Below are 27,203 nucleotides of genomic sequence, written 5' to 3'. Positions count from 1 at the left end.
TCATTTGCCGGTTCAATAATATTTTAGAACTGTTTTAAGTAATACTCTTGAGTGAATGGAGATAGATTGGAACACTTTCATTTTTATGGGCAATCAATTTAACAGGCCTTTGTTTTAAGAGCATTCTGCAATCATACTTTCCATTAGGCACTAAACCTCCAAGAAAATCAAACTATGAATTAATCAATATTACTAATTACAACTATTAATTTAATTGTTAAAATGTTCTGTATTATAAGGAATGATACGTTTCTTTTACTCAAGTATTCTCATCTTTTTCCTGCATGGCTGTTTCCCTACACCATAAATAACTTCTCTCACCACAGAGAAAAATTTCTCTCATCAGAAAAAGAAAATTACTGCGTTTATTTGCTTAATAGGCAAAAACAATCATTAGATCAGATGGGCAAGCACTGTTTTAGATGCCCGTACTGTGGGATTAATTAAAGAAACTGTGCCATAAGAAAAATTACCTTGATTCATGCATTGATAACACACAATTTCTATTAGTTAGAACTAATGTTAGTCTGACCTAGACAAACCAGAGAAGTCAGCTTCTTCTTCTTCACATCTCTCATCCAGCTCTTTCAAAGCAAGAGTGACATCCTCTTCACAGATAGATTCAGAATAGCTCTCTGGAGCTGCAGGCTCTGCCAGTTCTGGAGTCTCTTCCAACTCAAGAGGTTCATGACAGACCAGACAGTCCTGTTGTTCTTGTAGTAGATATGACCCAGTGTCTTCACTAGCAGTGCTAACCTGTTCATCCCTTACTGCTGAACTGCCTTCCTGTGAATCAAACAGAATTTTATTACTTTTATCATCAGGGCTTACACTTTCTTAACAGCTTTTATTATAGTAAAGTAACAGACTGATAAAAACAAATGTATTTATGTATTTCCATTTGTACTTTAAACATTCATCTCTTTGGATTGTTCAGTTTTACTTGTCCAAAACCAAGCAGTCTGTTTTTAACGTTTGTAACATGATTAAGTTGACTATTCTAGAATATGACTTATTAATAGCAAATACAATGTCTCAGACACATTCCATTAATTCTGCTAGGACAACGCTCCCAGAAGAGTATGTGCAAATAGCCTCAAACATATTTAGATCACAACAAATACATTCAAGACCTTCATGTTTTACTTGTCCAAGTAAGGACCAAAATCACTACCTCGGTGTTTGCCTCTGAGGTCTGTTACCACTACAGAAAGTTTCTTTCCCTTTCTACTCTCCTTTTGAACAAGTTCTTAAACCGTAACTGAATAACAGGTAACAGAAGAACAATGGAAAGGGACATTCCACTACTTCTGTTATTTTGCTATTATTATTTAAATGGGAAGCTTTAAGGGTTTAACTCTGAATCTCTGAACGAAGACTTTTGATCACTGGCAATAACAAGGAGATGATCTTTAAACTCAGGAAGGCAGTATTAGACTGACCCTTTCTCCCTTCTCTTTCCCTCCATTAGCATCATTATATTCATTAAAATTACTTTATTCAACAGATGAACTTAGATTTAGTTAATTTACGATGAATTCATCTGAAACCTTTTACTGGATTTTTCTGTGGAATAAAAATGACACCTTCCTGTAACTGCTGTTTCCTAAAGGCACAAATTATCGCCCGTTTTCATTCTTAACGTGTTGTTCTACCTCTGCTTACATAGTGATGACTAGTGAACAAACTTTTGGGCAGCCTCTAAGCATACACATCATTTCATGGCTCTCGTCAGTCTAAACATAGCCTTTGACAAATAACTACATGTATACTAGAGGAACAGACAAATCAGCTTTAAACAGAGCTACATAATTTTATTTCATGGTGGTCCTAATATTATCTCACTTTGACTGTTACATTTCTACATGTGATACTGCTGTCTTTTGACACAGCTAGTGACCCTACTGCTAATGCCTCTTCTGTACAACCTGAATCTGGAATTTTACTGCACAAACCAGCTATTTTGTTGCACCAAGCAGCACACGGGCACACCAGGCATTTTTACAACAGCACAGCAAAATAACTTGGATCGAAGCAGTGGTTCATTCCTTTATAGATGTTAACATATTACCAACAGTCAGTGAATGATACACTTAAAAGGATCTTAAAAGCATGATTTAATATGATCTATATAGCTGATAACTCCATGGAACCTAATGGAAATTACTTCTAGTAAACCATTCCTTCATAAATCTACACTACAGGTGAATAAAATAGAGAATTGTTTTAGTAAGAAACTTTCATATACTTAAGCTTGTAAAGCTTATTGTTCAAAATTGAGATATTCTTGTAAGCTGAATCATAAATTGCTAACTGGAATGTAAAATACTTTGTCTTCTTTGTAGAAACATGCTGTTACTGGGAATTATCCAAACACATTAGAATAAAGTATTTACTTAACTCTTTAGCAACCCTATAAAGAGAAACAAGGAATTCAACTGCATCTAACCAGCACACACACACACACACGCTTGTTTTTAAATAATAGCTTCATTTATTCTACTTTAGGCAAATTTTGATAAATATATATCTGCATAAAAATATTTTCTGTAACAGACACTTGATGTGCAATGAAATGCCTGTATTGAAATAGCTATACGTCAAGCGTATGAGCACAGGAAAAAAGAACGGCACCACACTGTGAGTTGCACAGTTCATGAATTCAGAACAAAATTTGTTTTTCCTGGCTTTAAGATTTTTTCAAAGCGAATTGATAGTATGTATATTTTCCAGCTCATTCTGTCAAAAGACAGAATTTTAGCAATAAGCTAAACAGCTAATTCTTGTGGAAAGGTAAATTTGAGTGTTTGACCGAATCCCATATTCTAAAAAGCACAAAATAAACGTGGAACACATCATAATTAGAAATCACATTCATATGCATTTGCAGCCAATATTTTTCCCTTATGCATTGCACCAATCTTGCCATCAGTCTGTACAGCTGAGCCCCTTCCCAGAAGGGAGCTCCATACATGTACAGCTAGATAATGCCAAACTCTCATTACTGCCTGAACTTCATCAAACTCTATCAACCATATAAGGTCCCAAGAACAAACTCAAAATACTGTGAGTAATTTTTTTCTCATGGAATTTAGCACCTTGAATGCAAGACTTAAAATTTAAAAAGCCATCTAAAAATGACGTTATTTTTTCCTTGAAATTTCAAAGAAACAGCTGACTTAAAAGTTCACTGCGAGGCACTACGAATAAAGAGCAATGACGAAAAAACTCCCAGATCCACACATGCTGTATATGAAACACAAGGCTTCTGCTTTCAGTTTTAACATTGTTTTTTTTCAGTCATAGATAGAGGACTATATTAACTGACTACACACTCTGAGGTAAATATATAGAGCTACTGTTACACAGTAAAGTGCAATAGAGTCTTACATTACAGACCTAGATCTTGACTGATATTCACAGACTTCTGTACCATTGAGGGCATATGTCTATTTCTGTGAATTTATTTATGAAATACACTGACCTTTAACTATACCATCAGTGGAGCCTTTTCATTGCACAGATGAAGAAAAAAATCTCACTTATCAGCTGTTGCTTCTGATATAGCACTTTTTGCTTGATGATGCTTAGTCATGAAACAATTTTATGGCCCAATTTAAAGGTATGAATTATTTTTAATGCTTTCAATATTTCTAATAAAATATTGCAACTTTTTTTTTTTTTCCCATGAGTGCTTTTACTTGGATTATCAAACGTTTAGTGATCTTATAAAGGGAGCTGCAGAAGAACAATGAAACCAAATTTAAAGGCAGCCTTAGTAAGAAATAAGAAAACAAAAATGAGTTACAGCTAAGAATGTACCACATGGGCAAACGACAAAGAAAAGTTCTATTGTGGTGAATTTGATTCTATTAAAAATAACACAAAATAACAGCAACAAAAACTTATATCTTGCTTCTCCCTTTACTAAAGGAATGATTTCAAATCTTAAAATAACACATCAATGTATATTGGAAAAATACTAATCTAGATTACGGGTTCTTCATCACTCAAAACTCCACTGGAACAAAAACATAGTCGTAGATAAACAGATGTAACAGTAATAGAACAGCCTGATGGGCAACCTAAGCACAGGTGCTCTAAAAAAAAATTGAGTATTTATAACAATTTATCAACTGCAATATAACCATATTCCAATGGCAAAACATGAAAAACGTGGGGAAAAGCTGCTTTATGGGAATCACAGTATTACATTTCTAGAAGGTGAAGATTTTACCACAGGATAGCAGTCACTCACACTTCCCCTCTGAAGTATGTTTTTTGTTCTTTCAATTATTTTCTTTAAATTAGCTAAGTGGTTCGCTTGCTAAAACAGTGTTTTTCTAAGTAGCAAACAGTTATACTATAGGATTTGTTCAGAAACCCCAGTTAGTTGAACTAGGAATGCTTAAACCAAGTTGGCTGAAGACATTCTTAAATGTACACTAACGGTTATTCAAATATATATAGGGATAGGTTAGTTTTCTGAAAAACTCACTGAAACTGAATATTCTGTTAAAGTAGGGATTAGCAATGCTTTACCAAACAAAAATAAGATTGCCAGTCCCATCAGTATTTTTTAAACGAAGTGATAAAAAGTCCACCTAAAACTAGCCACTTCAAATTTATGGAGGAAAAAAAAAGCCAACATACTGAGTTTTTACCTACAACTGCTAAATATCATAGGAAATGTAGCAGATTATAGTTATTGCAATTGAGTTTTGCTATATTAAAATATTCAAAAGATTTTAAAAAACAAAAAACTGAAGTACTCACAGATTTGCAGGCGGCCATTAGCTTGAAAACTGTCTCACTCCACACAGGCCTTTTCCAAAAAAGTATACCACTAGCATCTGTGGTCCTTTTTAAAGGATTATTTAATTGAACCAACTGCTAACACAGCTGGCCTGAGGTTTTATTCCCACATAGCACCAATCACATTAACCCAAAGAAAGCAAACAAAGGAAATAAAAAGTATTTGAAAGAAAATTTTGCTCAAGGAGGATTTCAACCATATCAAGGAAAAGCATCATGAATATTAGCCTATTATCATTTGGCACCATGAAATGTTCATTATCAGCCCTTCAGGAATATTTTTAACCTGTGGTAAGCTCCCTGAGTCCATCACATACAGTTTTCATTCCGAGGGAACATTTTGTAAGAACATTCCAACAGGTTAGAAATATTAAAAGCAAATCAAACAATCAATGTAACAGATGAAAATTCAGTCGAAAAGAAAGCAAAAGTTGCTACTAAACACTAGAAGGAGCCCAAATCAGCCATGCACCAGCCCACATTTCTCCCCACCTCAGGCAGCTGGTTGCTAGAGTTATCTAGAGAAGCCTCCAAACTTGGGGTCTCAGTTCTGATTTGAAGCACCTCTTCTGTTCCCACACTGCTAGTGGAGTCTTGAGACTGAAGTGATAAACCAGCATGATCTGATATTGTTTCATCTATGGCAGAATCACTGTTTAACTAAGAAAAGAAAGAAACAAATTCTTCAATTCATCAAACATAAATAACAGAAAAAAGAAACATTAGTTTTAAAATAGGCTGTTTCAGTATGGTTAGCTATTTGAATTTATTCACAAGCTTAACTCGATACTAAAAACACTGCAAGCATCACATACATTTCTGCAACATTTAACTTCAAAGACAAATTTGAAGTTATCCCTGAGATCCTGAAAATAACTTCCTTTCTTCTGAAAGGTTTTTGGCATGGGTAAATTTCTAGACAAAGCACTGATCAGCAGAGCTCTTTGTTATGGGAAACAATGCAGACTTTACCTCAAGCCTGAAAAGGGGCATACTATCTTTACTGCTCCCTTTTCTCCCACTTTTCTTCCTAATTCATTTATGTTCTGCAGAGAGACTTCTGAATAGCTTATGTTCTTGATTTTCCTCATTTATACGTAACACACACTTCAAAATGCATAATTAGATTAGCAATTTCAATAGTTGAACACAATTGAGGCTCCCATGGAATCACTTACTGCTCTTGTCTTTATTTATTATTTTTAGTGTTTTTTTGAAGCTAAGAATCCGCAAAGACACATACTTCATATGTAACATGCAATTTTACACTTATATTCGAACAATTGTTTTAAGCGTAAAGGCACTGAAAAGATCATTAATTTACTATAACTATAAATCTGTTATTTACTAAAACTATAAATCTGTTATGTACCACTAGCAGATTAACTCTTTTCCTTCAGTGATGTTAAAGTGAAAAAGTATCATAGACATATTAGTTTTATTCAAGGCCTTTGTTCCTCTGGATGAGAAGTATGAGCCATACTTAGTCACTAAAAATGCAGGTAAAAACTTAGGTTCTCAGATTCCTTTCACAGTAAAGTAACTTACCATCTGTGATCGAGACAGTATCTGACTTGCAGTCAGCGCTGCTTCTTCTTCTGAAGACTCATCAGTATCTTCCTGGTTGGTCAAGTTCAAGCTGGGTGTGCTACCAGAGTACTGACATTCTTGAAGAGACGGTGTGTCTCCTTTGTCAATACTGTCAAGAGAGCGCCTACGAACACCCCAGTTGAAGTTGTCCATGCTTTCACCCTGTAATAAAAAAAGTTTGCAGACATATATTATCTTGAAACTCATACATATAAAATTAATATACAAATGCAACGCAGACAACACAAGTACGAAATGCATTATGAACAGAGTTTCAATCAGCCCTTTAATTTTATTAAAAGTTTAAATGCCTTGCTAAATGATGTTTGTAGAGAAATTAAAATATATGCTAAATGAAGTAGAATTCTTTTGATTATCATCTTGGGGAGTAGCTTAACCTATAACCTATATCAGTACCATTTTATGTCTCTGACTAGAAAGTACAAACACACCACAGACAACAACACACGAACAAGCCAGGGCACCAGGCTGCAACTTACCTGCAGCTCCTGGTTAGCAAAAAGGAAAACACATATAATTAGAAAGAACGAGGACAAACACTTAAAGATACTCTAGAACCAGGGAAAAATGTTTTATTACATAGGATTTGCAAACAGTAAAAGACTGATTCAAGCTCTGAAAAAAGCTTTAGTCAAAAAAGCTAGTATTTAAAATAATTTTTCTTTCTAATGGGAGACTGATTAAAAATAAACTGATGACAGAACACCAAAACCAACATGCTTATGATACATTTTTCTAGTGTAACATGTAAAGCCACAAACATTAGATGAGATTCTTTTAACTAACACACATGAATCTAAAGTGACCACATTCAACTGACAAAGCATCATCAACATTAATTATTTTCAAGCTGCAGAAAAACTATCTTCATTAATTGTTCTATCAGTTACTTTGCATCAATTTTATGGAAAGCACCCTAAACATCAACAGCTGGATCCTTTCTAGTTTTCACATTTTAAGGCTGGCATACTTAGGTTGCAAACATCCAACATACTAAGTGACATCCAGATCTTAAAACACACTACTTTTTAAATTCACAAGTACAACAGTCGTATTTGATTTTCTCAAGCATTTTGTCAACCTTCAACAACACAACCAGTTAGATGGAAAACCTGATCGGTTCACTTTGCCAGTCTACAGCCAGTTATTAAAACATCACATCTAGTTCCAAGTGTACAAGTATGGGTTCCGAAACTGCTCTAACAGAACGTCTCTTGTGGCGAACTAAGATAGTATCACTATATTTTAAATATGCAGAGTCAACTAAACATTTTGTAGCCTCTTTCCCTCTTAGTGATTTGTTTTGCTCCACAAAAGGTAAAAACTTATGCCAAAGCAAAACAATCCCAACAACAATAAGGTAGCACTTCTGTAGGCAGAAGCACTTAAGTTTAATTAAGCAACAAGGAATGTTCTGCATTTCTGGTGAAAAACTAGGCATCTCTTGTATCAAGTGCACAATTTATATGTAAACTAATATGTAAACCTTAAGTGTGTATGTTCTCTGCCTTTTTTTTCCCCCTTCAAGTAAAGCACTGAATGCTGCATACAGGCACATAATGAGAAAGTTGAAGAGTAACTTTGTTTGGCAAAGTTTTGAACTTTTGGCATCCTACCTGCAAAGCCTCACCTAGATGTTAATATAATATTTTATTATTGAGCCTTGGCTCTTAACTATTTGAGCAGCATTCAATATAGGAAACTGCAACTGTATAGGTTGTGGTCACGTATGCAATATGGTAAGGAGCCTATACTTCTAGAACACGCAAATAACTGGCTTGAAGTGAAGCAAGCAGGAAGAGAGTAAGAAAAAACTGAATTATTATGGGGAACAAAGCAAGATCTTGTATAAAGGGATGGATAAACCAAGAGGAGAACAATTTTAGGTTTATATAAGCTGATATCTGCCTAGGTAGTTTGTTGACCCATGACCTGCAAGGGTCACCATTACTAATTCACTGCTTTGTATAGACTAATAAAAACATTCAAAGAAACTGCAAAGCATTCAATTTCTTCTCCCACTTCTCCTCAGTCCTTTCAACCACACTTTTAAACTTAATCCAATTCTGGTCTGAAGCCTCTTATTTATCCCAAATAAGTAACAATTTGTAATGTAATTGTTACTATTTCCTAAAATTCAATTTTAACTCTCCTTCACTTTTTGTGATAGGGGGAAAAGTGTAGGAAACATAACAACTGCAACAAGCCAGATATAATGTTGAAGTCAGAATGCAAGCAATTAATATGACTGAATCAATCATATATAATTAGTATAGTGTACAGTTTACAACTTTGAAAGCTGTTCATCTTTTCAAAATGCAGAAATGCCTCAAGAACAAAGATTATATTTTCTTAGCATACTGCTTCACAGATTTCTGCTGCATACTACTGTTACTCCAGAAGTTTTCTACTGCTTTATAAACAGGTGTTCATCTTGTCATTGGCTTATACCATCACATCACTTCACTTTCAGATTAAGTCACTTAACATCACCTCTGACAAAGAACCTCCTCCCCCTGAACAATTTGCAACAACTGAACACTGCAAAGTTTAAGATACAAGTTTCTTTATCATGCAAGTTCAATTTAATCATGTTATAAATTCTTCCCAATTGGATTAGTCAGAAGAGCTGCCATTTCCTTAGAATTGCACCAACACAGCCTAATTTTAAGAACACTCTCAAAAGGAAATATACAGAAGAATTCCCAAGGTCTCACCTCTGCATCTTCCAATTCAACATCTAAAAAGTCAAAGTCTTTAAAAACTCCAAATTGTTGTTCACTGGTGTTGTCCTCTACAGCCACTTCCTCCTCTTGAATAACTTCTTCTGTTGTTGAAATAAGACTGGTCTGTTGATCTCCAACTTCCAAGTCTTCATTAGAGGAAAACACAACCTGAAGATATGGGTAAAAGTACAAATAAAACCTTCCAACTTCTGAATTCTCGTTTTTCAAATTTAAAAAGCAAAACAAAACACTACCACCACTTACTGAAGGATTCTTGGGAAGACCAGATTCTGGACCACACAGAGAAAGCACATTCATCAGCTTCTCCCTGGTTCTTCTCTGGAAAAATGTAACAATAAATAAATAACAAAAAATAATAGTAAAAAATCAAAAAGCAAGGCATCTACCAGAAGTCCAAATAAAAATGTAAAATGTCTGCATTTTTAACTAGTCATCTCACATGTTATCATCCTCTAAAAATAATTTTACCATTTATCCTCTTCATCTGTATTAGCTTTCAGCTTATGATACATTAATTTACTGTTTTGCTAAGACATCATGTAGATTTCAAATTACGTTTCAACAAATACCTTTATCACACAACATTTGTAAACAATGCCTATTTTATAAGTATAACGTGCTTGAGACACAATGTACCTGAGATAGCTGTGGTCTCTTCCAGCTGACAGGAACTAATGCATTTGAATTGGAGCCTGATGAAGTTGAAGAGGTGCTCCGGGTGACAGCAATGACTTTTGGTTTCCCATTTCTACCAGCTGCGCTGTGTTGATCACCGTATTTATTGCCAATAATTGGTGTCTAACAAAGACAACACATGCTTTAGTAAAATTCAAATCTGTATTAATAAAGATTACGCATTTGATTTTAGAAATTAGTATTACACTACAGAGGGCTTTTTTCTTTGTGCCTTCCTTTGCTTTGTTTTTAGAATTCTATGAAGTCCATGCCTAATTCACTGCAGACATCACTGATAACATCAGTATATTGGGAAACACGAAGTTGAATACTTCTACCCTAAGCAGCAGACTGCCATTCTGTCCATTTGTATTTTTTGAAATATACTAGTTTATGCTAACAATCCAGTTATATTTTTAAATGCACTTTTAAAATAACTACATTCTAAGTTTAATAGATGATAAATTTCTCTGTGGATGCACTCATAAACATCAAACTATTGTTTCTACAGTCCAGCAACTTCACTAGAACAAACACAACTTCTAAAAACCAGGGATCAAATCAGCCTTTCTGACAGGAAGTACTCCTCCAATGAACTGTGTGGGAATTCACCTGGTGTCTTGCTTATTTACGTGCAATGAAATTTCCAATAAGCAATTTAAGGAGAGGACTCTACTGATTTAAGTAACGGCCCAAGACATGTACAACTCCAGCCATTATTTAGGACCAGTTTCAACTATTCAACTTATTTTTGAATCCTTCTAAAGCCTACAGTTTTCAAATCCCTATATTATACTAGTCATTTGGTTATGCTCCCCTCTTCATACATACACAGAATATCACCTGTATTATATTATATTTAGCTCTAATGCATCCTTTCAGTATAACTTTAATTATGCCTCACAAGTGCATAACATCTTCAACATCTTCTGTTCTTAACAATTATATTTAAGACATATCAATGCAGAAGGCTAACATAAAACATACCCAAGTTTGAAATAGAAAGTCATTATTGCATTGTAGTTTAAACAGAGTAATTACCTCTGATATATCAAAATGAAAATCTAAGGTCTTGCCAGGTAGCTCCTTGGAAACATTATTAAAAATTTTCGTGAAAGAGATTTCAGGAGAACCTATGTCACCTCCGTAAGACTTTGGAATATCGTTAGGTACAACAAGGCTTGCTGATCGAGACACCACCAGTTTCAAAATATTAAGAGCTTCCTTCCAATATGGACTCTAAAAAGAACATATGTAAATCACCAAACAATCACTTCAAATAATACATCAGTTTGTAATGTACAGTAGGATTCTGCATTGATTTATTTCAACATTCCCAGAGCCAAAAGCTCTAATCTATATGTGACTGCAAGACACGAACACAGGCAGAAGATTTGGAACTGGAAGCACCAGCAAGGCAGCAGTGAGGCACTGGCTCATCCATCCCATGGCCAGAGGTCAGAGAGAGCAAGGCCTGCTTGGTAGCTCTGGCTCACAGTGCCAGCCACACCAGACTGTTCCATGTCCCTTGCTCCCAGTATTTACATTACAGGTTGCTTGTTTATTTATTTTAACCATTATCTGGAGCACCTGCCCTTGGTGCCACAGCATTAAAAATCAATAGTATTTCAAAGGAAAATAACTTTCACCTACTGGCATCTCTAATTATTTTACACTTAAGGGCAGAGTAAACCGAATTTGAAACAGACAAACATGTTTCATGTTTTGTATCTTCTCAAGCATTTGAAAGATCTTAAAAAAAAAAAAAAAAGGAAAAAAAACGTTTATGAAGTATTCATATTGTATCTAACTGATGGAGTGCTTAAAAAAAACAAGCAAAAGTATGAGAAAATATGAGGCAGAGTCTGAGCTAAGTGCACCGTCCTTACGAAGATGATTAAGGTAATGTAAATAATTCAGCAGTTTTAGTTGCAGACATTGTAGAGTGGATAACAAGACTTACATCAAAAGCAGCACCTGGGGAAGGTTAGATTTATGCTTCTGAAAATGTTAGGATTTCACCTGAAACTTTAATCTTCCAGTGTTTTTGGAATGAGCACGATTTATTTTTTTTAAAGTATGATGATAAGTTTGTTATTATTTTTTAATGCAGTAAAGAAAAAAAACCACCACTTTCACGGCTCTAAGTAGTACCTGCTTCTTTCTAGGTAATGATGGCCTTCAACTTCTTTAATTTCTGTACATCATAAGCATAAAAGAACTATCATCTCAAACCTGAACCATCCTGTAGCAACTTACATTTATTAAGATAAATTGTGATTGCAGAAGACTAGAAAATCTAGAAAATTGTGGTTTAATAGCACCACGATTAAACAAGAAACCTTATTTTATGAACTTTGCTTTTGTTACCCAAATTAATGTTTCGTCCTATGAAAAATGCATGTCCTTCTCTGGAACATTCTTTCACTAGTTCCAGTATGTTGATGGCTAACATCTTCTAATTATGACTTCATTCCATGGTGGTGTGGGCTTGCACAGAAAGCTCAGATAAAGGTTAGAGGCGAAACGAGCAGATGTCAGGCTATGAAAACTGTAGTTATGCTAATCATTCCATTTTGCCTAATGCACTCTGACAGGAGCACAATATCTAAAGTACATATCCATCAATAGCAAAACGGCCAGGGAGCACTACCTTTCCTGGTTAATTATGATTAAACCATTTGACTGAACTACATTTGGCAATAATGGAATTTGGGGAAGAAAGAAAAGGAGAAAAATAACGAGAATGTTGTGCACTGAAATGGTTTTGTGCTCCAGGCATTTGTATAAAACCTTTCAGCAAGATGCTAGATTTTCTTCCACAAAATAGATTTTCAGTAAATTGTGTTCAAATTACAAAGGATCAAATTACCTAAGGCAAAACACTGTGGTTCATCTTTTGGGTACTTTCTTTAATAATAACAAAAAAAAAAAGCACTTGAATTCCTTACGGTGCACCTCAGTGTTCCTCACTTGAACAGATATATTAGTGAAAATGATTTAAACATATATTTACCTATACAAACTTAGTTTGAAAAAGTATGCACTTAAAATACGTTTGGACAGTATTTAACAGCAAACATTTCCATATTTAGAGTTATGTAGACATAGTAGATGATCCTTTGATCATTAAAATGAATGTAGAACTACCTACATCTGTAAATAAACACACTAAGGTAACTTGTTCCACAAGATATATATCAAGTTGGACAAATGCATAAGCACATAACGAATTAAGGGAAAAAATACCATGGAACTTTAAACCACCATTTTCACATCTAAAATATATTAATTCTCAAATAAAAATCAAGTGTAATTTCACTTTTATAATAACCAGAAAAGCTTTTTTTAAAATAGTTTTTCAGAGTACCTACCTGAACATATTTACCAATCACTTTTATGATTTCCAAATTAAACTGCTTCACCGGTGCTGTGGACAGGTCAATATGACTCAGAAGACTATAAATGATCTGCAGTAAGGATTGTTGCATACTGGATAACCCTTTCTCTAACAACTTTAAAAAAAAAAAATACAGACTCTAATTAGTGTCTTTAAGTCTTTAATAGTAACATGAAGTGAAAATAAACATTAAAATATAAACATCTTCCACAGATGTTTATTCTTCCTCTCAAGAAGCTTTAGCATACCACTTCATATTTTTCAAAATGTTGTTTTAGCTTAAAAAGAAAATGTAATGCAATAAATAAAAAATGTAATGCAATAGAACGTTATCTGTTATAATTTATTCTCCCCCTTGAAGTTCAGCGTATCTGTTGGCACAGATCTAAAATACATAATAATAATATAATAATTATCTAATAATAACAGAATAATATTCCTCACTAAATAAAGGGTTCAAATAAAGTCAAAATCACAAAGGCGCATGGAAAACAATGACTCCATGACCTATGAATGAAACAGTCTTAGAAATGAAATAAGTTTATATAAATTATAATGTTCAAATATTTTTTCCATTACCAGTTTGAAGTAATCTTCAAGGACGAACTCTACAGGTTTTTCACACAATGTACTTTTTTCAAAGTAACAACAGTTTTTCTGTATGAGTGGCTGACAGAATCATACACTGAATTTTATATTTAAATTATTTTTGATTATATACTAATCATTACTTTCAACTGAACTTTGAAAGTAGTTGTTAAGTATTGATAAGGGCATCTTTAAATATGTACTTGGCTACAAAACATGTTTTAAAATTTGCACAGAGCATTATTTTGCTAAAGCCAAGTCAGTGTACATAGACTATTCACGCAGCATAGAAAATAAGTATCTATTTCACAACACTACTATTGTAAAAGGAGATTTTTCATTGGAGGTATTATTATTTCAAGGTATACTCAAGTTGTTGCACTCCAAAATGGCAGCAGTCATTCCTTTTCCATATCCTAGAGCATTTTATTTTTATTCTCCCATTGTAGAAGGTGTGGTTTTTCTCTCAATATTCAGAATTGTAAGAAACAAGGAACTGGCAATGGCTAAATGTAACATTTATTGTCAACATGAAAATGTAACATTGATTGTCAACATGAGATACACCTGCATTAAAAATTTACCTCTGCAAGATAAGTTACGAGGTTAAATGTGGCATCTGAGAAGGAGTCATGCAAATATCTACACACTACATTAATCCAGTTAGAGCAGTCTCTGGAATAACTGTGTGTACTGTATAAACTCATCATATGAGCCAGATTGGCAAGAGTTGGTGATTTCTCCTCCGCACAAACCTGGAAAGCCAAAAGTATAGATAATTATATTACAGATGACAAATTTTTAACTTAAGTACCCACAAGTCATCATGCACTTTTCCCAGATTTCACTCTATTCCCCAGTAACTGGAAATGAAGTAGTCATATGAGCAACATCTACAGTTTCTGCTGAATTTTGGAGCCCGGTAATTCGTCAAAGAAGTAGTAGAGAGAATTTGCTGTGATACTTACACTGCTTTCTCAAATACATAAATAAATAAGTGTGCCAGGTAGCAAGACTGTTTAAATACTGAAAATGGCTCCACACTCCTGACATGACATGCTGGGACAGCAGTAACTTTTAGACTTGCAACAGGCCATGTATGACTCTGAGGTGGCCTGCACACTACTAAGTGATATATGTATCACAATTTGGGAAGCCAGAGGTCTGTGTTTGCATTTCCTATGACAGACAGCACTTTCTTATTCCCCTTTCCACATTTTTCCTTAAAATTCAGGCTGTCAGATCAGCACTCCCCCAGCCTGGCTGGACACTGCTGGTGTGCATTTTGAACTGCTGTAACAGACACTGCAGTTCATTAAGCAAAGAAAATATTCCGAGGTTAGCTACAGTGTACAAGGGATAGAAAGAGAACCTTTTCTTCCTACCTGCAAGTCTGAAAGGTAAGGATTTTTTCCTTATCACAAATAAATTAGGAAGTATGCTTAAGAATTAATTTAGTTTACATTTAGCATTACAAGCTGCAAAACCAGACGGGTAAGAAAAAGTAACTGATATCATTGATAACAGGTCAATACATTCCTTACCTGCAAAGGTGACAGAAAAAAATCTATGTTTTCTCAGTGGCAAAGAGAAACTCATGTGCTAATATGAAACCCGACTATATAAATGAGGACTGGGTCACAGTTTCAAAATAAGATATTTTAGTTATCTCTGTATGTCTAATATAATCATGTATAAATTCTACATAAGGAAATCGAAAAATACAGAACTAGTGCTGGTAATAAAAGTGAACTCCTGGATACTCTGCAAGAATCATTTTACATACCTTTGCTATCCTGTCAGCTGTTTCTTTACAGAATTGAGTTGGGTTATCAAAATGTTGGATCAGATGAGGAAGTAGGCACAAGATGTTTAGGGGAAATCCTAAACACATACATAAACACAGTTATACGAGCCCTAATGACTTTAATATGACTTAATTTAATGTAAAGTATATGTATTATGGCTTTCTGATACTTAAGTACCCTTAGAGTACAATACGTGTACATTCAAACAAATATATAAATAAATATACACACGTACCTAAGTGTGTATGTATGTATAATATAAATATTTGTGTGTCTATAAGTGTGTATACACATATGCGTAGTATGAAACCAAAGTCATCAATGGACCACTTCAGCAAAACTATCAAGAAATGTGACAGCTTAAAGCAGTACAGTAACATTGTTTCTAAAACATACAAATGTTTCACATAGTACTAATCGAGCTGTTTAGCACAAGATCATGAAATTAATAAAGATACTCTTTAAATGTCCTTGTCAGCAAGTCTGAAGTAAGGTAATGATCAATACTTAAAGTTTTTGTGCGGTATTTCTTGGCAGATAACCATAGTCCGTAATGCATTCCCCCTACCTATCGTTGTAATATCGACAACTGCAAAATTCATTTATCTGAAGGGTGCTTTTTAAGGCAAATACATAACCGCTACCAATTTTGATTGCACATCATTTGAGGAAAAAATACATTTTCATTACAAATATAATTACTAAAAGGTACCTGCTAACTGAGAAGGATCCACCAAAGCATGCCTGGAAATTGTGATGAGTTTACTCAGGAGATGAACTGTCATTTCTTGTGTGGATGCTGAAGTAAAGCCTTTTAGGAAGAGCTGCTGAAGGCCTGGGAAGTTATTCCATTTCAGTTTATTCTGCACCTTTTCTATCTTTTCTCGACTCTCTGATTTATCCAGAGGCAAGTGAATAAGAAGCTTGTTGAGTAGCTTGAGAGCCAAAAGGTATTCATACTCATAATCTGACTCTAGCAACGAAGTTGCAATCCAAAATATGGTGGCCATCAGATTGACAGGATCAGTAGTGGGCTGCACATCATACATTCCTCCCTCTCTCAGGGAGGAAAGGCTTCTAGTCCTGGCCAAACTTCCACCATGATTTATCCTTCCATCCATTATATCCAGTGTGTTGCTCCGTCGACGGTCACCTCTCCGCTCACTGATTAAATTCAGTCTCAAAGAATTACTCCTTGCATTGCTGTAGTATCCCAAACAACTGCCACTATTAATGGGACTTGTGCTCAGATTTATCTGTCCAGTGCTTTTCCTATTAGCTGCGTACTTGTTTCCCATTACAGAATCATGGTACGAGGTTCTAAAATAAAACATTGCAGTTTAGAAAAAGAAAAGAAAAAGATTTGACAACAACCACATGCATAGACAACTTAGTGAATACTCTAATTCATCACTGGAAAAGTATTACAATACATGAAAATACCCTAAAGAGAAAACTTCTCTGTATGCTATAATATTTTTACAGCATAAGAACATAACTAGAGCATCCCATTATGTGTGCTACAAAATACATTGATTACAATCACAAAATAGTAAAATAATTACAAAGCAATTCAGTAAAGTCAGGAATATTAACCTAAAGCATGTAAAAGATGATCTTTTAATCAAGGTCAGTAAGGCCTGATTAAAAAGAAAGAAAAAAACCGAAGTCCTAAAACTACTCACAGTGCTCTTATTTTTGACAAATTTCAGAACTAATGACATCATTTCAAAATAAAAGCCATAAGGTGTTTTTTGAACCAAGAGGGTGATTTGAACAGACAGCAGAGATCTTTTCAGAATATCTAGATTCTTATGAGTTTTGCTTGTGGCAGAAAGCTAAAAATACCATAAATGACCAAGTAACTGCTATCAAGAAACAACTATTCTGCAAATATAGTAAGAAATAATTTCATTACATATGTAATACAGATCTTAAATAATTCAAATATATAGAAATGTATAATGTAGCTTGACTAATAAAAGAACTTACTGAGAAAGGGCAGAAAGCAGATCGTAATGCTTCATGGTTTCAGCCAACGTATCAATTGCAGACTCTAAAGTCAGAAGCAGTTCTATGACAAAACCCTGCAGAAAGCCACAGGTCATTATAAATTATGCAGTATATACAAGGAAAATCACATAATATCTAACAAATAGTGATATAAAAATATAAAATCAGCATCAGTAACTAAATTATTATTCTCATGCTTCATTTAGAATGTAACCTTGAAGACAGAGCTCAAACTGGCCATAGCTTCAAGACAGAGGAAAACAAGTAAAATGATAAGACCTTTCATTTATTCCTAAATACAAAATAAATAAATAAATAAAATAAAATAAAATCCACTCTGACTTGCATTATTTTTAAGGATGGCCTTATCCTTGGTTGAAAGGTTAGATCTAATTCTTTAGATCTAACATGCCACCAGGTGGTTTTAGCACTTATCAGGTTAAGTCCTTAATAAAACAACTAAATTATTTTTTATATGGCTGATCTCAGGAATCCCTAACTATGAAAGATATGGTGTTTTCGGGAAACAGATGTATCAAACTGTTCGAAATTTCTTATGGCTCTAGAAGAAAATGTGCATGGCTAGTCTCATTTCATTAAGTGAGAATTCAGAAAGTGTCATGACTAAAACTTCTCTGATATATAAAGTATCTTTATTTAAAAATAAAAGCAACTGAATCCAAAATTAAATTTTGCTATCATTAAAATAACAGCATAAGTATGTCATTTAGGCATATTCACCTTTCTAATAAAATAAGAGGAAAAATTCAAATACCTGAGCTTCTTCCCCTGCATCTCCAACAGTTTCTACTAATCTGGAGAGAACATCAGAAAGTGTAGATGCAGTAAGAGGCTGCTTCAGAGCCCTGAAGATCTGAAAGGACCTCCCAGCATAATGTCGAGAGGAACACGAAAGTGCAGTTTGCAAAGCAACTTCACTGAGACGGTGTTCCAATTGAAATCCTACTGTGAAAGCAAATAATACTCAAATAGCACAATGTTTCATGGGGAAAAAAAAAAGAAAAAAAAAAAAAGAACTTGCATTTCTTAGACAGTATAATTGTAAAAGTCATTCCTAACTTTAAAATATGCTCACCTCCTACTGTTTTCTTTAGGAATACTCCTATGAAAAATCTTTCCAGACATGAACTCTATTCTACAGTACTTAACACTTGAGAGACTTGCAGAGAGTAGAACATTTATGATTTGAATGTTAAATGTCCACAATAAATTAATAAGATATTTTATCTAATTTCTGGAATATTATATTTAAATCTGATGCAACAGATTCATCTGATGCATGAATTGTAATGTGCAACACACAAGAAAAATCTCTATTATTTAAAAGCAGGTAGCTATAAATGTGATTTTATAAATCATCTGTAAACTTAAAGTACTTGAAAAAAATCATGCAGTTCAATGACTCAAATATTCTATTATGCATCAAGCGTTTTCAAACATACCTGAGCTAGACTGTTTAAATATAGCTACCACATGCTTTAAAAACACAGTTAACTGTTCAGCACTCTTTATATTAGGGTTCTTGGCCGAAACATCTTCATGATTCCAGAGTGGCCCTCTTTTCCTAAAAATATAAAAACAAAGCAAACATGATAGAACATAAAACATAGCCTTTGTCATTAATGTTATTGAAATGTTATTTTTACCTTACATAACTGCAAAAAAATCTGCTACCTACCATATAAATGACACCATTTAGAACTACTGACACAAACTGGAAAGAAGTTTGACAACTAACTGTTCAATATTATACAATACACATGAAGGCAAGGCAAGGTGAAAAGCAAGATATCAAGTGTAACTGAAGCAACATTGTAAATTTAGGAAGAGATGCTCTTTGTTAGTTAACATTTAGTTAGCTAACAAAGACACAGTTACAGCTACTACCATTATACACTTCATAAATCAACCTTCTTTCTTATCATTTTCTTCCCATCAATACACCACACTATTCAAATCCTAGGGCCATGTAAAGCTTTCTTCGTTGGCATGTTTTTCATAAATTCTGATTAAGCAAGCTGGATTTCAGATTGACACAACCTTGAAAGCCTTCTATAAACTATCACACAAACTGCACAAGTGTTGCTTGTTTTACAGATGTTCCTTGCCACTAATCCCCCCGCCTTGTTTTTTCCGAATAGCCAGATTTCTTCTATTAGGTAATCCATAACCTCCACACAAATCTTGCAATTTCCTAATCATCTTTCTGTATTCTAGTCCTAACACTTCAGGGTTAGTCTTGATATTCTTAGTGGTGATAAAACATTTTTCTTGACAAAAATAAAAACTGAAATCTTACCTTGAGGTAATGAATTCTATGAGAGTTTTCACTTTTTCATCCTGCTCTACTGAAATGTCAACCTCATTGAGGATGGTGGTGTGCAGATGAGACATGGCAGCACTTGTATTTCCTAAACTGATGCTAGAAGAGGTAGAACTTGAACTAAGCCCTGAGTCTGTCATTGGGGAGGGCTGGTAATCTGGTATAAAATCATGAACACCTGCTGAAATAGAAAAAAAATTATTATGAGCTCTTAAGTTGACAATTCAATATTAAATTAATAAAAAGAAAAAATAGCTCTCTAAAAATCAATAATTTAGCAAATGTAATGAGAATAAATTCATGGATGCAATAATTTCAAATGAAATCAATCAATATGCAAGACTTGGCATGACTGGACCTTTAACAAGGAACAGGCAGATCCCTCTTTAAAAATCACTGCATTCTGTTTGATTTTTTGTATTGGTAATACGGTGAAATGGCAGCTCAGTGAGGCATCTCATCGTAGTAAGTTGAGACAAATGATACGAACTGCTTCCAGATGACGTTTCTGTAAGATTTTCTCTCCATCAGAACAATCGTGTGCCTGTAAAATGCAACTGAAGCAACTCCTATTATGCCTAAATCTATGAGGTGCTGGGAGAAAGCAAACTGGCAAAGGAAAAGAGTCATGAATATTTGACTGTAACAACTGTACATAAACTTGAGACTTGCTGATAGCCACCAAAAAATTTTGATCTATAGAGCTGCATGGTTTGGATTGAGGCATTACCTGGTTCAAAGAAAAATTTTTATCAGCTTGCTTTACCTTGTGCTAGGCATGTATACTTGTAATCACCTCATTTTAATCCCCAGCTGGAAATAATTGATAATGATCTCATTCCAGTTCCTATTAGATATTTTTGTTCTAACAACAACAGCAAAATATCCTGTCACATTTAGACAGTTTTACTCAAAACTGCAAAGATTAGGAATAGAACGGTTGTACAGGAACATTGATAAAGTTCCATTAATAGGTTTACGTAAAATAATTTCTCCGCTACATTCACTTTTTAAGTCCTCATTATCGTGAATATCAAATGCAGAAAAAGATGCACATTTTTTGATTAGTGACAAAATCACCTCTGATTTGAACAGAATAGAAACAAACCGAATGTATAGTAATATGCTGCCACCTACTGAAATAAGATGAAATACTAGGTTTCAGCAAAATGAACTCTCACTTTTTTATAGAAACTACAATAGGCTCACACCTATTACTTTCACAGTTACATATAAAATGCATAACTTCCTGTATCATTGCAATAATGTTAACATTAAGGTGAATATTAAAATGCAGGACCTCAAAAGAATATTCTTTTGAATAAGATTTCTTTTGAACAAGAATATTCTTTTGAAAAGAATAAGAAATTCATAGCCTATTAAACAACGACAACAGACTAAAGTCAGAAATGCAAAGATCCTGTGCACAAGAAATGTAAATTCTTGTGTTTTTTTTTTTTTGTTTGTTTGTTTTTGTGTGTGCTTTTTTTTTTTTTAATTTTCAAAGGCATCATAAAAATTGCTCTATTACAGACCCAAAAACGTAGTTTCCTTTGTTTTTTCTATTACTATACAATTGTTCAGCTGAGCTCCCAGCTCTTACGACTAGGCACAAAGTGCTAACATGAACTGTACTCGTTTTGATTTAATTAAAATCTGAAGAAAGACATTTTAATCAGTCAGACAGGGTTGAAACAAAATACACTTTACAAGGGCTCCAGAAAAAAATATTAGAAATAACAGAGATCTTAATAATGCCTACAAGAAAATTACATTTCCATGTAATTTTAACAAGCCTAAAGCATACCTGTAAAAGTATAATCTAGATGTGTAGTTTGCTTAACGGTAAGCACCCTGGATTCATTGAACTCTCTGTTTCTGAGCAGGACAGAGGCAACAGACTGGACATTACTACTGGATCCCATCACTATCAGAAGATGCAAAAGCAGTCGTTTACAATGCTCATAGACTTCAGGGTGACAGTGGTCAAAACCTACCAAAAAAGGAAAATGGAAAAGTTTTATTAAAAGCAGAGAGCACATATAATTCAACTACTAAAATATAGCAGTATTCAAACTGGTATGTTATACTTCACCAAACAACAGACACATAATTCACTAAGTGAACACAGGATTCCTGCTAGCTACAGAATTTAGTTCTTTCATCTTCCCTTAGATGTTTTTTCAGTGTTTAAATATATACAAAACAAAACAAAACAAAACAATTTAACAAACACAAAGATGTTATCTTGTTTCTTACAAGAGTAAGATTAATCTGTGCTCTGTATTATAACTACTAAAAAGATAAACAGAAAAAAGAAAAAGTTGTATTTCATTTTGTCTTCTACACAGAAAATGTGGGAAATGTGGCTCCATCAGAAAGTGCTTTTGAATGGCTACAAAACCTTCTTTAATTATATTCATATTAATTAAGCTGAAAGATATTTAGGCGAATGCTTTTTCAAAACAAAAAGGAATATTGTTTTTATTTTTTGAAAGCGAACTTTCAAATATTCAGGTCATAACACCTTTATATAAATCTGCATTATTTAATAACACAGTGGTCCTTTCTGAGTTCTGTCCTAAAGTTCTGTTTGTAAATAGTAAGAGACTTAAATACAACTGGAAACAGTAATTCCAGTGTGTAAAAGAACAGCTATGTAAATAGCTACTGTTTCTAAGTAACTAGAGATATTTCTATAAGAATTTAGTTACCTATAAAAATTGCATGAAGCAAAAGATGCAGGTATCCTCCCCATTCTACCTTCACACTGTGGTCAACTATCAAGTCAGTCAGAAGGATCACTGCTATATTGCATCTAAAAACAAAAATAAATCTGTTAGAATAACATAACATACAACCTTTATAAAGAGCTGCAAAAAGCTTAAGCTACTTAACAGTGTTCTTTCAAGCCTATAAACATCAACCCACCTGGATTAAGGGAAATATGTATGCGCACAATGAAGACAGAAAAACTCCAGTCTTACAAATTTAAAGGCTTTAAAATCTAATTTTTAAACCGCTAAATAAGTAAAACCACAGAAAATAACAGTACCATCTTCATCTATTATATTTAAACTGACTACCTTTAATCTGCTATGTTTAAATTATTATATTTGTACAATGCAAATTAAAAAGTAATGTATTGTTAATAACTATTAAACAGTTATTTAACAATATTGCTAACGGCTGTTAAACCAGTTACCTGTGAAGAGACATGCCCGGAGGAGAAGTTTCAGGCAAGTAATCCACCAGTGGTGACCAGCAACCTCCAGTAGGTGGAAATGGTAGAGGCTCTCCTTGATTGTGCTCCATCACCTTCAACCGCCAGTTTGAATACAGAGGCATTGAATCACCTAACGCAACAGATAATTAAACCAGAAAAATAAAAGTGAATGAAAACAAAGCATGTATTTCTGTATTATATAGACAACTAAAGACTGTTATACGATACAGAAATAATCCATTTCTGTATTACATAGTCTTCTAAAAAAATATTTTAAAATTCTTAACAAGCTGAACAACAACAAAAAACCAGCTGTAAACAGCAGTTGGACAGTTAAGGATGATTCTACAGAAGCCAAACACATAACGTATATGTGCAGAGTAAGATTTTGTTGAGCAAGTTCATAAACGTGATGGAGGCACATAAGGAACAAAAGACAAAGCTATCAAGTAGAGTTTCCTTGAAATTGAAACCTGATGTAAGATAGAAAGTTAAGACTGGGTCCCAGGACAGTACATAACTTGTCTGGAAGAGTTGCATTTTATTATAGGCTAAGGATATATTTCTCAAGAGCGTCTCTTTATAGAGCTCACTAGCAAAAATACATCAGTCCTACAATTTCCTAGAGGCCTGATATATGTGGTAACTCAGAACTTGCCACTCTTTCAGCATCTCAGTGCTTGAATAAAAGTCACTGGCTTAGAAATAAGTACATTTTTCAAGAAGACAAAGAAAAACAATTAGTTTTTGATTAAGAGTGTTTCAAAAGTCCTTGAAGAAACACATCAGTTATTTTGTATGAGAGTACACTGTGTTACACGTACAAAATATTCTTCTGTTTTTAAATGAGACATGTTAGATTTTAGAACAATCTATTAAGGGCAGAAACAGAAAGGAGACTGCCTCAACTCTTCAGTCTGTCAGTGATTCTACCAGTTGCCCTTTCCGAAGCGTGGCTACAGGTGTTTCAGAAGTTCACACATGTATCAGCTCATTACCACCTTCTTGACTGGAGGTGACAAACTTCTCACTGACAGAACATTTGAATTATCATCTGCTTCAGCATACCCAGTCTTGCTACCATAATTAGCTAGCAAAAAATAAAAATGACCATGACTATGATATTAGACACTGCTCTTGCAAGCAACAAATAATACACTGCCTACCCAGAAGGTCCACCAACCTGTTACTAACCCAAAAGTGACAAAAAGCCATAAAACTTTAGCAAATCTACATGGCCATGTCCAGACTTTACAACAAGCTCTATAGAGGACACTATGTTCCATGTCCTTGAATGTGACAGTAAGAATGACCATATTCATTCTAAGCTTTGTGGTCTACACAGACTCAGTTATTAAAGAGGCCATTTGGATTAATACTGGACATTGTTGCTCCAATAAAACATGTGACACACTATACTGACATGCAAAGCTTTTGGGCAATGATAATTTGACTTACTGTGGTAAAACAGCAGCCACAGTTAATAAGCCTGTGTTTAAAAAAAAAAAGGCCTCCAAAAATAGGAGGAGTTTCAGAAGAGATTTTAACTACTTTCTTTACCCCTGTACCTCAGAAAAAAACAGATCATAGATCACAAAAAAATAAATTAATGAATTAAAACAAGTTTGAAAATTAATTGCACGTACAACACAATATCCTTCTTCTCTGCTGTTTTTTCTTTTCCTAAGATTCTTTGAAAATTTTGTATGTTTTTTTTCAACAGGACAAATACTGCTATTGTTTAAAAGAATAATTACTAATTTTATATATTTTTTTTCCTTTTCTATCATCTTTTTCTCATTCATCTGTTTTTCCTCCTGCTAGTCTCTCTTCTGTTTTTTCAGCTTAACCTGTCTTTGGTGTTGGTAGTGGCAAAGAAAATGAAGTGAAACTGCTTCACTTGGGATGATGTTCAAAACACATTCTAGAGGACAAGGGAATGAAAGAAGGCATGGTATATTCCTTGCACTTGCTATTGTAAATCAAATGTATGCTAGATTTCAACAGCGGAAATAAGGCTGGGGAATGTAATAATTTTTTAAAGGATTCATGCAAAAGCCTCATTATTTGTCACTGATATTACCTATTTCCTCATGTTTTACAACCTTCAGCAAAAGTATTAATTTTTAAAAGTTCTATTTTCTACACATAGAAGTAAATTTAAATTAACATATTACTTTTTTCCTCTTCATATGATCCTCCAGAGCTGCTGCTGTAGCGAGATTCTAGTCTGTGGTGCTGGCGGTTTAAGTTACTGTTCAACCCGCTGTAGATGTCTAGATGTACATAGCTGCAAGAACAAATAAAACAGCACTAGTAACTGACATTCTGTAATAAAAAATAATCATTCAGAGTCTCTTAGTAAAACTGTATATCAACAACACCGTTATGCAAAAATATTTGATCTTACAAGGACTATTATATAATAAGGCACGTCTCCCACGTGCCTGGTGACAGGACGAGGGGGAATGGGCTTAAGTTGAGCCAGGGGAGTTTTAGGTTAGATGTTAGGAAGAACTTCTTCACTGAAAGGGTTGTGAGGCATTGGAACAGGCTGCCCAGGGAAGTGGTGGAGTCACCATCCCTGGAAGTCTTCAAAAGACGTTTAGATGTAGAGCTTAGGGATATGGTTTAGTGGGGACTGCTAGCGTTAGGTCAGAGGTTGGACTCGATGATCTTGAGGTCTCTTCCAACCTAGAAATTCTGTGATTCTGTGATTCTGTGAAGATGGCAAAATATCTCAGTTGTATAAGACCTCCTGCAGCAGTACTATAAAGAGGATTCAAGGAGGTAATCCAGTACAAATTGTATTTCTGTTAGAACATTCCATTAACATTTAGATATATTAATATGTTTTACCATTATACATTCTTCTCAGTAATAATGAACCGATCATTTGATCTGATTCTATAATCTGGCGCAGAAATAAATATACATACAGTCCAGGATTGTCTTACTTCATTAATCTGATAAACTAGAACAAAGTCAGAGAAATGAGAGAGCAAAAAGCACAATTTCCAAGTTGTTTTGACATAGTTTCTATAATTCCCTCCTCTTTGCAAGTCCAAGATATACACAGTGTATTGTATCAAAAAGGGAGCCAAGGGAGGTCTTTGACAACAATACAACAGATGCTACAACTTGCATGGACTTTGAAAACTGCGTTCATTACTTTAAAAGCTTCTTCATCTCCAGGCCTCAAAGCAGCCGAATACCTGTCTGTACCTTGCTAGGCCAAATTCTGGATGACATCATAGATTTAACAATCTTTTATAATTTATTTCCATCTTCTTAAAAAGCAATTTATTTTAATTCAAGTATATTTAATTGAAGAATTTAAGTATTGCATATGTTTCTGTCAATATACTTACTAGTATAAATATATTTATATAATGGTCCCAGAGAAGAAAAAAACATTCCAATGGGAAAGTATATAGGTATAAGTACAGAAATACAATTACTTTTGTATATCCTCTAGAAATATTTACTAAGGTTCAGAAACAAATCATCACAAAATAAGCTGATTTGTAACCTACCACATCACACCTACTATACAGCAATGGCCTGTGTGCATATTTTTCTGTGTGCATGTTTCCTCATGCTAATTATAGAATCTTTCTTTTGCTGTAAAGTTGGCTAGCTCACATTGAACACACAATGAAAGCAAGCCCATAGGCGATTTTGAGTCCACACCCTGACTAATTCCATGTCAGCTGTTTGCCTTCCACCACCCTCACACCAGTACCACTGTTTGAGAAGTTTCTCCAAAAGATGACTCTAAAGAACCCCAAAAATTAGAGAGGGAGGCATCTGTTTCTCAGCTAGCTGCAAGGGATCTTGCTACACATAGCAGAGATTCAACTATTGTAAATGGGAGAATAAACTGGCTATCAAAACATGGGAACTGCTGATTTCTTGTGAGCTAGGAAACACATCTGTGAATTGGCTATGTTACTAAAACAGTAACATTTGCCTT

At 34.2% G+C, this 27,203-nt stretch overlaps 1 protein-coding gene across 8 annotated transcripts in view; it reads right to left on the bottom strand.

Annotated features, from left to right (window-relative positions):
* FRYL (FRY like transcription coactivator) overlaps nucleotides 1-27,203 on the bottom strand; it is a 170,888-nt gene that overhangs the window by 18,907 nt on the left and 124,778 nt on the right. For 6 of the 8 annotated variants that reach the window (XM_084286220.1, XM_084286219.1, XM_084286214.1 and 3 more), the window contains 19 exons: nucleotides 25,405-25,517; nucleotides 23,207-23,357; nucleotides 22,716-22,819; nucleotides 21,809-21,994; nucleotides 19,978-20,182; nucleotides 19,121-19,242; nucleotides 18,433-18,623; nucleotides 17,637-17,731; nucleotides 16,357-16,964; nucleotides 15,623-15,720; nucleotides 14,421-14,591; nucleotides 13,223-13,363; nucleotides 10,890-11,087; nucleotides 9,810-9,971; nucleotides 9,417-9,491; nucleotides 9,144-9,320; nucleotides 6,364-6,567; nucleotides 5,308-5,475; nucleotides 533-786 (listed from right to left, as the gene is read on the bottom strand). In XM_084286220.1, the coding sequence (XP_084142346.1) occupies nucleotides 533-786; nucleotides 5,308-5,475; nucleotides 6,364-6,567; nucleotides 9,144-9,320; nucleotides 9,417-9,491; nucleotides 9,810-9,971; nucleotides 10,890-11,087; nucleotides 13,223-13,363; nucleotides 14,421-14,591; nucleotides 15,623-15,720; nucleotides 16,357-16,964; nucleotides 17,637-17,731; nucleotides 18,433-18,623; nucleotides 19,121-19,242; nucleotides 19,978-20,182; nucleotides 21,809-21,994; nucleotides 22,716-22,819; nucleotides 23,207-23,357; nucleotides 25,405-25,517 (3,423 nt within the window). The remainder of the gene's footprint in view (nucleotides 1-532; nucleotides 787-5,307; nucleotides 5,476-6,363; nucleotides 6,568-9,143; nucleotides 9,321-9,416; nucleotides 9,492-9,809; nucleotides 9,972-10,889; nucleotides 11,088-13,222; nucleotides 13,364-14,420; nucleotides 14,592-15,622; nucleotides 15,721-16,356; nucleotides 16,965-17,636; nucleotides 17,732-18,432; nucleotides 18,624-19,120; nucleotides 19,243-19,977; nucleotides 20,183-21,808; nucleotides 21,995-22,715; nucleotides 22,820-23,206; nucleotides 23,358-25,404; nucleotides 25,518-27,203) is intronic. The other 2 variants (XM_084286216.1, XM_084286215.1) reach the window with 2 other exon arrangements.

This window comes from Netta rufina (genome assembly GCF_964035555.1).
Source record: "Netta rufina genome assembly, chromosome: 4".
In the NCBI taxonomy this organism is placed as follows: Eukaryota; Metazoa; Chordata; class Aves; order Anseriformes; family Anatidae; genus Netta; species Netta rufina.
Note: the sequence above shows the minus strand (reverse complement) of the source record. Positions and strands in the feature narration are given on the sequence as shown.